Source organism: Balaenoptera acutorostrata, chromosome 15 (assembly GCF_949987535.1).
Source record: "Balaenoptera acutorostrata chromosome 15, mBalAcu1.1, whole genome shotgun sequence".
NCBI classification, from domain to species: domain Eukaryota; kingdom Metazoa; phylum Chordata; class Mammalia; order Artiodactyla; family Balaenopteridae; genus Balaenoptera; species Balaenoptera acutorostrata.
The window spans coordinates 7,267,020-7,279,644 of NC_080078.1; the positions used below are offsets into that span (position 1 = coordinate 7,267,020).

Genomic DNA, 12,625 nt, shown 5'->3' on the forward strand with positions numbered 1-12,625 from the left:
AGGCTCCTAGGTCCTTCTTGGCTCCTGGCATGAGGCCATCTCCACAGCAGTTTTGAAAGAGAAGGTGAAGGAGTGGTTCTGACAGCCTGGCTCAGCTGAGAGACTCTTATGTGAGCATATGGGTAGGTGTGTGCCTGTATGTATGTGAGTGTGTCAGCATTCGTGTGCATATGCATATGTGCATGTGTTGGGGGCCCTCCCACCTACTTGTTTAGGGGTGGGGGGCAATAAGACCAGAGATAGCATTGGAAGAGGGTTCTGTGTGATGGCCGGCCCAATGCCCCTGAAGGTTCTCAGCTCATCAGATACTCATTCTGTAAGGGACTCCACCCTTCCTCAGCCAAAGGACAGATGGTTTGAGCTGGCTCATCCGTTACCCACTGGCGACAGTGGCATTTCACATGCCCAGGGTTGGTTCTGAGCCCAGTCCTGGCTCCCCAGACTGGAGGCTTCGGTGGGAGGGGTGAGCTGATTCAGGAGTCGGGAAACAGAAATGTCCCAGAGTGAGCCTAGGTCAGTCATTGTCCTCTATAAATTGAGGCCTGGATGAATTGCAACAGCCCCTTCACCTCTCAGCACCTCATTTCTTCATCTTTCAAAATGCTGAGGTGAGAATTAAAGGAGAACACTGGAGGGGAAAGTGATTCTATTCATGGTCTGCACCTCTCCTTTTTGTTGACATTGAATGATGTTGCTTCACTTCCCTTGTTAATTCACCTTGTCAATTCCCACTATCCCCTCCCCCATCCCAGTCAGGATCTCAGATTCAGAAACTACCCCAGTCAGGGGAAACCTTACTGATCATGGATACAACTCCTAGATTTTATAGGGATTTCCCCAGATAGAGGCAGGGCCCTGTCTTGAGTCACACAGCCCACTGGGGTGGAGCCAGGATGAGAACTCACATCTCGCATCAGCCAGTTGACAGGTGACCTTGTTTCATAACACCTGTGTCCCTCTGCAAGCTTCACTGTCCCCATTTGTAGGACAGCTGGTGGTGAGGACTCAGTCTGATGCCAGAATCAAGTTCCTGGCTGAGAGCTGGGCACACAGGGCTATTCAGCAAACACTGGGTCTTAAGAAAATCCCTAGGGCATTTTTGAGGCTTTAATATTATTATCCATTTATTCATAGAAATCTGTAGTCTATCTGGTAAAATGATTTTTCCTCTCATGGTTGATGGAAAAGCTAAAGTCAGCGAACTACCGACTAGACTTGATTTACCGCCCAGTCAACTGTGGCCAATTTCCATTTGTCATAGGATCTGACATGATATTCTATTGCATGATGGAAGTGGTTAAGGTAAAGTTTATTAATATATTTCATTCATCCATTCATTGATTCAACAAATATCTTTTATGCCTACGGTGTGCCAGGCATTGTACAAGGTATGGGAATACTAAGGTGCATAAGATATATTCCTGCTCTCAAGGAGTCTTGGTGCAGTGGGGAGCTCAGACATGCATGAAAGTGGGGTGAAATGGAGGCCCAGAGGAGGGAGGGGCTACCTGTCTCTGAGAGTCCAGGGAGGCTTCTAAAAGTGAAGTTTGAATTGTGAAGGATAAATAGCGGTCACTGGTGAACAAGGTGGGAAAGGTCTTCCGCCCAGAGAACGGGGTAAGCAAAGGTCCATACGTGGAAATAGGAGAGTTGGAGATGAGCTGGTGGCAGAGACCAGCGTCAGGGGAAGATGAAACTAGAAAAATAGTCAAAGACTGTCTTGTTTATGCCTGAACCCTGTTTTTACTTAGCAAACACAAAGCATCTGCTATGTGCCAGGCACTGTTATAAATGCTTTACAAATATTAAGTAATTTAGTCCTCATAATGACCCGATCATCATCCCCATTTTGCAAGGGAAACAGAGGCATGGAGAGGTAAATGACTGGCCCAAGTTCACTCAGCTGGTAAGGGACAGCTGAGATTTGAACTGTGGCATGTGAAGAGTATTGGTCCTGGGGAAAATGTTGCCATACTTCTATTCATTTCATAGATGTTCTCCAGGTGCCTGATAGGCACTGGGAATAAAATGGCTCATATAACTTGATGTGACTCTCACTGAGTTTAATGTCTATTTTAGAAGATGGATGATTAAACAGTTAGCTCAATAAAGTCATCTGGAGGTTCTCACATTGGCCAAACCTGAGCACCTGGTAATGACATTGAAGGTGGTAGGACCATGACCCCCAGACCCCACACCTTGGATAGGATTTGGCATCTTGTTTGGGTCTATTCATTGCTTGGTGAGCTCTCACCCAGACCTCTTCCAGACAAGCCAAGTGCCCTGGCTTCCCAGGGAGCCCCTAGTGCAGGTGGCAAGTGCCCAGAAAGAAAGTCCAGTAAACACTGCAACAGGCATGGAGCCAGCACTGCAGTGGGGCACAAACAATGATGTAGTTAGGGAGGCAATATTTAAACTAAGACTGAGAAAATGAAAAATTTCCCAACTGACAGGAAGTAGAATTGGAATGGGGGGTGGAAGGCATTCTTAATAGAGGGGAAAAGACCCAGCCTCTGTGTCTTGCAAAGAAGTTTGGCCCCTCTCATGGAGTCAGTGGGAAACTACTGCATGGCTTTGAACAGCAAAGTTATACGATCCAACTTGCATTTTAGAAAGATACCTTCTGGCAGCTATTTGGTAGGTTGATTAGAGAGGGACTATCCTGAAAGGCCAGGAAATAGGCAAGAACCAAGGTAATAGCAGCTGGCATACAGTAGAATGGATAGATTTAAGCAATATTGGAGAGGTAGTACTGACAAGATGTATTCACTGATGACATAGACTGCTAGCCTTACATCAATAGCCATCTCCCTCCTTTCTTTTTTTTAAAAATAAATTTATTTATTTTTGGCTGCATTGGGTCTTTGTTGCTGCGCGTGGGCTTTCTCTAGTTGCGGCGACCAGGGGCTACTCTTCATTGTGGTGCGCGGACTTCTCATTGCAGTGGCTTCTCTTACTGTGGAGCATGGGCCCTAGGCGCGTAGGCTTCAGTAGTTGTGGCTCGCAGGCTCTACAGCACAGGCTCAGTAGTTGCAGCGCACAGGCTTAGTTGCTCCGCGGCATGTGGGATCTTCCCAGACCAGGGACTGAACCTACGTCCCCTGCATTGGCAGCAGATTCTTAACCACTATGCCACCAGGGAAGTCCCCCTTCTTTCTTCCTTTTTTTTTTTTTTTTTTAAATAAATTTATTTATTTATTTTTAGCTGTGTTGGGTCTTCGTTTCTGTGCGAGGGCTTTCTCTAGTTGCAGAGAGCGGGGGCCACTCTTCATCGCGGTGCGCGGGCCTCTCACTATCGCAGCCTCTCTTGTTGCGGAGCACAGGCTCCAGACGCGCAGGCTCAGCAGTTGTGGCTCACGGGCCCAGTTGCTCCGCGGCATGTGGGATCTTCCCAGACCAGGGCTCGAACCCGTGTCCCCTGCATTGGCAGGCAGATTCTCAACCACTGCGCCACCAGGGAAGACCCACCCCCCCCCCTTCTTTCTTTATGAGCAATGTTTTAACTGGGTATATGGCTACAGACTACATTTCCCAGGCTTCCTTGCATCTGGCCAACTTCTGAATAGAAGTAAGTGGTGTCCTTAAACAGGAAAGAACTCGTGCTTCCATGCCATCCCCCTTCCCAAGAGTTGGATTCAGATACAATAGTGGGAAATGCCTGGGCCACATTGGACACAGAGATGGAAGCCACAGGTTGAGGATGGCTGAGATGCCCCACAGTCCTGGAGGATCTATTCTGGGGTTGTCACTTAGGCCACTGAATTTTGGGGACTCTTTGTTCTAGCAGCTTGGACTATAGCCTAACTAACTGACCATCTTTTGGATATGGGGAATGAGGGGGTGAGAATCTCCTGGGCAGATGGTGGTGCTGTTAACTGGGCCAAGAGATTCAGAGGAGAGGTAGGGTTGGGTAGGATGGGGTGGGGTGGAAGAGGATTACTTTAGTTTTGAATATGTTGAATGTGAGACATCTGTAAACAGTGATGTGCAGTCACTGTTTTAACAATCAACTCTTCGGGGAAGGGGAATTTCGATCTGAAGCATTTGCTTACTTCCATGGTGTAAATACTCTCACCACAACGATTACAAGTTACTACTATCAACATGACATCATTGAACAAGGAGTTGGGAAGAGAGGTATACAGTGGCCTCTTGTGAGCTGATCCAAGCTAGCACGAGCTGACTCCAGTGCACCACTGTCCATGAACATCCAGGTGGAGATGTTCAGTCTGCAGGTGGACGGACACCAAGCCTGCATGTGGAGACAGAGATCTGAGAGTGATGAGCAATTAAGGGGTGATGAAAGTCCCAGTAGTGATTGGAGTCACCAGTGAATAACATGGAGAGTGAGAAGAGGAGGCTGAAGCTGGGATCCTGAGAAAATCAACGTTTACAGAGTGTCCTGAAGAGGAGAAGCCTGAGAAAGAACAGTCAGAGGGAGGAGGAAGTGCCCCATGACCCACCAGGGCCAGGTTTTCCACATGTGCGCCAGGGCTTCTGCCTTCTCAGAGAGATTGGTCATCCCCTACCTGTCTCTATCTTCACCTCTCTCTCCTCTCTGTCCTTCTCATTATTATCTTTTTTTATTTTTTATTTTTATAAACAAGGTTTTTATTTTTTTTTATAAATTTATTTATTTATTTTTGGCTGCATTGGGTCTTTGTTGCTGCGCACGGGCTTTCTCTAGTTGTGGCGAGTGGGAGCTACCCTTCGTTGTGGTGCGCGGGCTTCTCATTGCGGTGGCTTCTCTTGTTGCGGAGCACAGGCTCTAGGTGCGCGGGCTCAGCAGTTGTGGCTTGTGGGCTCTAGAGCACAGGCTCAGTAGTTGTGGCACACGGGTTTAGTTGCTCCATGGCATGTGGGATCTTCCCGGAACAGGGCTTGAACCTGTGTCCCCTGCATTGGCAGGCGGATTCTTAACCACTGTGCCACCAGGGAAGCCCTTCTCGTTATTATCTAAACAAGCTCCAGGAGCTCCCATCAAAACACAAATTTCTTGACTCCACATTCTCCTCCCATTGCCGCCCCACCTTTCTATACCCCCTCCCAGCCAAGATTCCCAAAGCCTTGGCCACCTTGGTCGTCTCCACCACCTCATTTCTCACTCGCCCTCAGCCCACTGCAAGCAAAGCATCCATTGCAAATGCTCCAGACCAAGCCAGCAGCAGCCTCCACGGTAGTCAATCCTATGCCCACTTCCCAGTCCAGCCTTGTTTCACCTCTCTGCAGCATTCAGCACAGTTTACCATTCCTTTTTTGGAACAGAATTTTCCAAAAATTCTGTTGGGTTCCAGAATTCCACGTTCTCCTGATTTTCTTCTTAGCTCTCTGGCTTCTCCTTTGGCAGCCTGTTCTCCTCTGCCTGACCTTTAAATGTTGGAGTTCCTCAGGGCTTGGTCTTAGGCCATCTTGTCTTTTCCCTGAAACTCTTTATAATTTCAACTGCTCTAAAATGCCACTCATTCTCAAGGCTCTATTCCAACCCAGACTCCTGCTGAGCCCCAGACCTGCTGCGACAGCCACTACCGAGCATTCTGCCTTGCACCTCTCCTAGGCACCTCAAGCCTAACACGCCCCAACTTAAAACTCTTGATCTTCTTCCCCAAATATATCCCCTTCCAACTGCTCTGCTCTCAGTAAATGGCACTTCCAAGCCTCCAGTACTACTAGTTATTTCCATGGTTGTCTACCATCTGTCTCTGTAGATTGTAAGCTCCCTGCAGGCAGAGGAGGGTGCACAAATTCAAGGTTGTATCACCAGGGCCTAAGACAGTGCCTGATACATCTTTGGGACTCAATAAATATTTGCTGATTGAGTTAAAACAAGGAAGCATGTTAGCACAGAACCCAAGTGAGAGGAAGCAGTGTCAGATACCCTATAGATATTAACAAAATTGGGTTCTAGTCATCGGCTGCTAGTTTTCTAAATGACTTTAGGGAAGTCACTTCACCCATCTGTAGATTGAAACTGAAGTAAATATAAGGTCCCTTCCAAATTCTAATTGACATCTCTTATCTACTGCTAATATATCACTGAATTGGTGAGTGCACATACATGGAATTTGTGCTTAAGTAAGAATGACTTTTTTTCTTATTTTCTTTAAAAATTGGTGCTGTGACGGGAATTCCCTGGCGGTCCAGTGGGTTAGGACTCAGTGCTTTCACTGTTGGGCCCCGGGTTTAATCCCTGGTTGAGGAACTAAGATCTGCACCCCCCGCCCCAAAATTGGTGCTTTGAAAACTATTTGTGATGCCTTTAACAGAGGTTACATGAAAAGTGTCTGTTTTGATACTTTTACTTTTAAATTTCATGAGGACTCGAAGGCTATTCATTGACTTGAACTTACCAAAACATTTCCACAGTCTGTGGGGATCTCATAACAATCCAAGGTGACTTGCAGGGCAGTTAGCTATCAACAGTCTCATTTTGTAAATGTGGGAACTGAGGCTTATACTTACATTCTCATCCCTTTACAGGGATGGTCCAGGGGTTCATCAAGAGGCTAGCACTGCACACAGTAAAGTCGATAAAGCTGCCCTGGTTCATATCTTAACTCTGCAGCCCTAGGAATCTGTTTCCACTACTATAAAATGGGAACAGTGCCAGTACTTAACTTCATAATATTGTCGTGAGCATTAAATAAGTATGGAAATCAATAAATATGAGTTGTTATTACGGTGTCATGCAGCCCTGTAAAGAGTTCTACAAAAGCCCACTGGGCAACGTGGGGACACTGCCTGGGCAGGACTTTTCTCACAGCACACCTGAGTTCCCAGGGGCCGGAGCCGCCCCCACTCCTTCCTGCTCGGGTACCTTCGGCATCGCCGCCCTTTCCTCTACAGCGCTGAGGCCTGCGGGCTAGCCCTGCGCGGGTCAGGATCTCTCTAACTCCGCCCCCTAAGTAGGGGCGTGGTCTCACATGCAGGGGGCGGAGCCAGGGCGAGAACTGGGGCGTCGAACTCCCCTTCCCAGTCTGGAGCCGCCCAATCCGGGAGGGTAGGTCACGTGATCATCCAGCGGTTTCACCCTCCCCTATGCCGGTACCATCTCTGCCAGTCCCGGGGGAGATGTCTTACGCCTTTTTGGGAAGCAAAGCATCTGTTTTGGTCCGTTTTGCGTGGAAATAGTGTGGAGTAATATCTCTGATGTGACAGGGTCAATATTTGCCCCTTAGGTGGTATTTTCCCTTCCGGGCTCCCCCCACTAAGTAGTTGGTCTCGCCCAGCCGGGCCCTGGGCGCGGCGGCGACGCCGCGTCACTGGCGGGCGGGATCCCTCCGCTCTAGGGAGAGCAGAGCTGGACGGTGAGCTGCGGTGACTGAGGAAATCCATCCGCGTCGCCGCCGCTGCCGCCTCCGCCGCGGAGGAAGACAGGACCTCCCGCGCTCCTCTAGCGACCCTTCGCAGAGTCCCACCGCCACAGGTACCTCCGCTGATAAAAGGAGTCCTCATCCCCCCCAGCCCCAAATTCCCATGGGGGAACCTCTCTTCTGTCTGTCTCCCCGGTCTGGCCTCTCGGGAGCGGACGTAACTCTCCGGACCTCCCCTCCCTTTTTCTGGCCCCGTCGCTCCCAAACCCGGAAGGGAAACTGGGGGACCCTCGCCTCCAATAACGCACGCTCTCGCTGCACCATCGGGGTTATTTTGCCTGACCCCAGATCCCAGGCCAGCCCCACCTACCTCTTGTTCCCTGAGAAGTTGGGGGTCTAAATTCGGGGTTTCCTCTAGGCCCCGCCCCGCCCCCTTTCCCCACCTCTGCCACCCCCTTGCCTGCCCCTGGGTCGCACCTCTCGTGTACTCCCATTTTGCACCCCCGCCGGCATTCGCCTTGCAAAACTCCAGAATCCTGAGAGGCAGGCAGGGCCGCGAGGCTACCCTTCTCCTCGTCTCCACCTCGATTTGGGGTCTGCCTGTGTTTTCTGGCCCCATTACCCTAGACCGGAGACCTCGGCACCCTATTCCCTTTAGTAGTCCTAACCCCACGCTTAGCTCCCAGGCGGCCCCCACCCCCCCCGCATAGCTTTCATTTGGGCAAAATGGAGGTCGTGGGGGCCGGAGGACCAGGCCCACTGCGCTTCGCAGCGCGGCACCGGCCCGCGCCTTCCAGCTGCCAGATCCGGGGACCCTCCCTTGTCCCCTCCCCTTCTCCCCGCTAGACCTGCGGAGGTGGTTGCACCCCCATTTCTCCGTGGTACCCCCGGCTGCTGTATGCCCAGAACCCGGGGCCGCCTAGGGGGCCCTGGAGAGTGATGGGGATTGAGGTCTGGGAGCGTCGCCCCCGCCCCCAGCGGCTTCCTCCCGGCCTGCTTCCTTCTGCCCCGGGCGTCTGGCGTTGCCGCCCCGCCTGGGCTGCCGGCAGCTGGAAGGAAGGGGCTTTGTCCGGAGCTGGGGAAGTGGGGTGGGGGGCTTTGCCCCCTCCCTTTTTTGGAGGGGCGTCCTCTGGCGCTGGCGTAGAAAAGCTGAACAGAGGGGAAATGTCAGTGGGGAAGAGGAACGCCCAGGGTACGGGGGAAGTGGGAGCAGGATGGGGGACGCCTGGGTGGGCAGAGTGCAGTGTGCATGGCCAGATCACACAGGTGTCTAAAGGGGAGGTGGGGCAGGACTCCGGGCCCCGGCGCGGAGCCCGCGGGCTGGGCTCTTGGGGAGCCGGGCCGCCTGGGGCCGCCCGCTCGCCCGCCCGCCGGCGCCTGGGAGAGAGCAGCTCCGCGCCTCGGGGCCCGGGACCTCTCTTTGGAGCCCTAATTACTCGAGAGCGGCTCCCACGGGGTTTCTGCGGGCGCACCGGAGCGGGCGGCCTAGCCGCTGGAGGGAGCAGCGGCTTAGGGCTGGCTACCTCGCCACCCTCGCCTCCACCCGCCGCGGGCGGCTAATGGGGCGCAGCCGGCCCAGGGATAATCCGGGGTGAGCCGTCCCGAACCTATTAGTGCCCAATCGGCTTTTCCCAAATCCTGTAAACAGCCACCCTGGCTGGTTCTGGGGAGGGGCGGGAGGCTGGGTCGGGCGGGGGCGATGGGGCCGGGGGTGGGGTCATCCACCCTACAGGTCTCAGCCGTGGATGCGGGTTGCCTCGGCAACCGGGCTAGGGTGGGGGCACTTCACCAATGAGGTGCTCTCAGTCCGGGTGACGGTTGCCTAGGCAACCCCACGAACAGCCCAGCTTTCCCCTCTGGTCTCCCCCACCCCCAGTCGAAGCTGGGGATGTGTGTGTGGAGGGTGTGCGGTGTATGGGGGTGAATTTAAAGAGGCACGGTCCCTTTTAAAATTAGGTGCTAGGAGGGCGGTGCCTGTGCGGGCCGGGGAGGACGCCCGGTCTGTTTTCGAAGGGACTCTCCCCGCCCCTTCCCGCACCCCAGTTCCTGCCGCGGGTGTCCCGCCCGGGCTGCTGTCCGAGGGAGGGGTTTCCCCTGCGCTTCCTCTTGAGCTTCCCGCTCCGTTTCCGGGGGGCGGGAGGAAGATTGGGGAAGTCAGCTGTTCCCCGGCTACGTCTTTCCCGTGCCAGAGACCCGTGCTCTGTCCGGGGGACCGCGGCCACCGCTGGCGCCCCCTCCCCCTCCCACCGGTACTTACCCCTTCCGGGCCGCGCTTCAACCCCGCCTTTCCCCCTTCTTCCCCGGCGGCCTTGGGCCTGACGTCAGCCCTGTATCCCCCAGGCCTCGGGCCAGCGGCGAGGAGCTGCCTCCCCCAGCCCCCGTCCCGCGGCCCCCAGCCGCCCCCAACCCCGCCCCACGGGCCCGGCGCCATGAGTGAGCTGGAGCAACTGAGACAGGAGGCTGAGCAGCTCCGGAACCAGATCCGGGTGAGGGCCTGGCTGCCGGGCTGGGGCGGCTGAGCGGGCAGGGCCGGGTGGCTTGTGTGCACCGGGCCACGGGAGGGGTTTGTGTGTGTGGGTGGTGGTGGGGTACCCTAATATCCTCCTGTCTCATTCTCTCCATTCCTGTTTCCTGTTCTCTTTCTTCTCCTCCTGTCTTCTCTTCGTGCCTCTCTCTGAATGGCTCTGCCGTCTCTTATAGGATGCCCGAAAAGCATGTGGGGATTCAACACTGACCCAGGTGAGATGAATCCAGGGCTGGACTTGGGTTTAGGGAAGGAGCACGGGTTGGAAGCATACTTCTCAGAGGGCCCTGCCGCCTGAACCTTCCTGAGCCCATTCTGCCTCCACCTCCAGATCACAGCTGGGCTGGACCCAGTGGGGAGAATCCAAATGAGGACACGGAGGACCCTCCGTGGGCACCTGGCAAAAATCTACGCCATGCACTGGGGGACAGACTCAAGGTGGGTGTGGCTGGGGCTGTGTGCTGAGCTGTCGTGTTTGCCGCGGGCTGAGTTTATGGCAGGCAGGGTGGGCAGGGGTAGCCTTGCACGTCTGGTGCCAGAAACAGAATGCCCCTGTTGCCAAGTCTGTTTGGGAAGCCCATGACTCCCAGACATCCCCAGGGGATGGGAAACAGGGCCATACCGACAGGAAATTCTCAGCTGCTGCCGGGAGTTGTCTCCCACCAGATGGGAGAGGGCGAAGGGTGTTCTGCCTCCAGAGGGGGCTTCCCACCCTGAGCCCTCTGCGTCTTCATCCGCTCTCCGACAGGCTGCTGGTCAGTGCCTCCCAGGACGGCAAGCTCATCATCTGGGACAGCTACACCACCAACAAGGTAGAGGTGGCACCTGAGGCCGGACGGGGCTGGGCTGCAGGCCCTGGCTGGCTCTGACCCTGGTCACTGCCCCTCGTCCATAGGTCCATGCCATCCCGCTGCGCTCCTCCTGGGTCATGACCTGTGCCTACGCGCCCTCAGGAAACTTTGTGGCCTGTGGGGGATTGGATAACATCTGCTCCATCTACAGCCTCAAGACCCGTGAGGGCAATGTCAGGGTCAGCCGGGAGCTGCCTGGCCACACTGGTGAGAGGCGCCTGGCAAGGCGTGGGCACTGTTGCGGGGCGAGGGGCTGCGCTGCCCTCCCTTAAAGACCCGGCTGACCAGCCCCTTTCCCCAGGGTACCTGTCATGCTGCCGCTTCCTGGATGACAACCAAATCATCACCAGCTCTGGGGACACCACCTGGTGAGGCCCTGCCAGGGCTAGGCAGTCGGGGCTCACCTACACTTCCTGCCGGGGGAGGGAGCACCGCCTCAGTGCTCAGCGGGTAGTCCCCACCCTGCAAGAGCACCGGCAGAGCCCTTGTTCTGAACACTCAGCCTTTTGCTCTGGTGGCAGGATGGAGGGGGAAGGGGGGGACCCCTCCTCACCTGGGACAGGAGCAGGCTTCTGTCACCCAGTGGCAGCTGGTGCCCCTTGTGTGGAGGCTTCACTGGGCCTGGGCTCACAGGGTGGAGGGGAAGGGGAGAGGGAGTCTGTCCTGCATCCGTCTCTGATCCATTCCTTCTTCCTGTCGCCCCTCCAGTGCCCTGTGGGACATTGAGACAGGCCAGCAGACGGTGGGTTTTGCTGGACACAGTGGGGATGTGATGTCCCTGTCCCTGGCCCCCGACGGCCGCACCTTTGTGTCAGGTGCCTGTGATGCCTCCATCAAGCTGTGGGACGTGCGGGATTCGATGTGCCGACAGACCTTCATCGGCCACGAATCCGACATCAATGCCGTGGCTGTAAGTTCTGGGGCGAGCTGGGCTGGCCCATCTTTGCCAGGCTCCTGGCCCTGCCCTGCACCCTCATCCCACTCTGGTCTTGTGTCCTGCAGTTCTTCCCCAACGGCTATGCCTTCACCACGGGCTCTGACGACGCCACGTGCCGCCTCTTTGACCTGCGGGCCGACCAGGAGCTCCTCATGTATTCCCATGACAACATCATCTGCGGCATCACCTCTGTTGCCTTCTCGCGCAGCGGCAGGCTGTTGCTCGCTGGCTACGACGACTTCAATTGCAACATCTGGGATGCCATGAAGGGCGACCGTGCAGGTGAGAGCTGGGAGCTGAGCAGGGGGCGGGCGGGGACAGGGAAACGAGGCTGGAGTTCTGACGTCCCCCTCTGTCCCAGGTGTCCTCGCAGGCCACGACAACCGAGTGAGCTGCCTTGGGGTCACTGACGATGGCATGGCTGTGGCCACAGGCTCCTGGGACTCCTTCCTCAAGATCTGGAACTAACAGCCCCGACCCCAGCTGGGCCCAGGCTAGGAGGGGCCCTGCCCATGCCCACACTACAGGCCGGGAGCTCTGGGGCTGGGTGCACACCGAGCCTCCCTCCTCGGGCCACGGGGCCTCGGGTCCCTGCTCCCCTACCCAGGTTTGGTTCCTCCCGGGGCCCCCACTGTGGAGATTAAGATGGGAATAGAATGGGGGAAGAGGAGGGGCAGAAAGCCCTCATCCTTTTGCTGCCCTGGGGTCAGGGCCTCATCCCTCTGGAGGGCCAGAGGCAGGAGGTGGAAACTCCAGGGGCTGGCTTTTTTAAAACTGGTTTTATTTTAATTTTTATTATATTTTCAGTTTTTCCATAAAGGAACCAATTCCAACTCTGTACCTGGTCTCTACCCTTGCTTGCGTTTTCCTCGCTCTAGGTATCTGTCCCCAGCGGCAGACTGGCTGGGGGGACGTGGGGCTCCAAGTAGTGGGGTGGGGACTACCATTCCTTCTCGGCCAGAAGCGGAGTCACAGGCAGGAGGACCTTCTCTGGCCTGCGGGT

The 12,625-nt window shown here is 55.1% G+C and overlaps 1 protein-coding gene across 2 annotated transcripts; it reads left to right on the top strand.

Moving 5' to 3' along the window:
* The first annotated feature begins 7,262 nt into the window (after positions 1-7,262).
* Positions 7,263-12,462, top strand: GNB2 (G protein subunit beta 2). 2 transcript variants are annotated; one of them, XM_007186621.3, is made up of 10 exons: positions 7,263-7,423; positions 9,651-9,796; positions 10,011-10,049; positions 10,166-10,272; positions 10,583-10,646; positions 10,730-10,892; positions 10,987-11,053; positions 11,394-11,595; positions 11,688-11,904; positions 11,984-12,462. In XM_007186621.3, exons 2-10 carry the CDS (start codon positions 9,740-9,742, stop codon positions 12,088-12,090), a joined length of 1,023 nt encoding a protein of 340 aa, XP_007186683.1. In that variant the 5' UTR covers positions 7,263-7,423; positions 9,651-9,739; the 3' UTR covers positions 12,091-12,462. The 2 variants fall into 2 exon arrangements, with proteins under 2 accessions (XP_007186683.1, XP_057386161.1); XM_057530178.1 differs by lacking the exon at positions 7,263-7,423 and adding an exon at positions 9,416-9,559.
* The last annotated feature ends 163 nt before the right edge of the window (positions 12,463-12,625 follow it).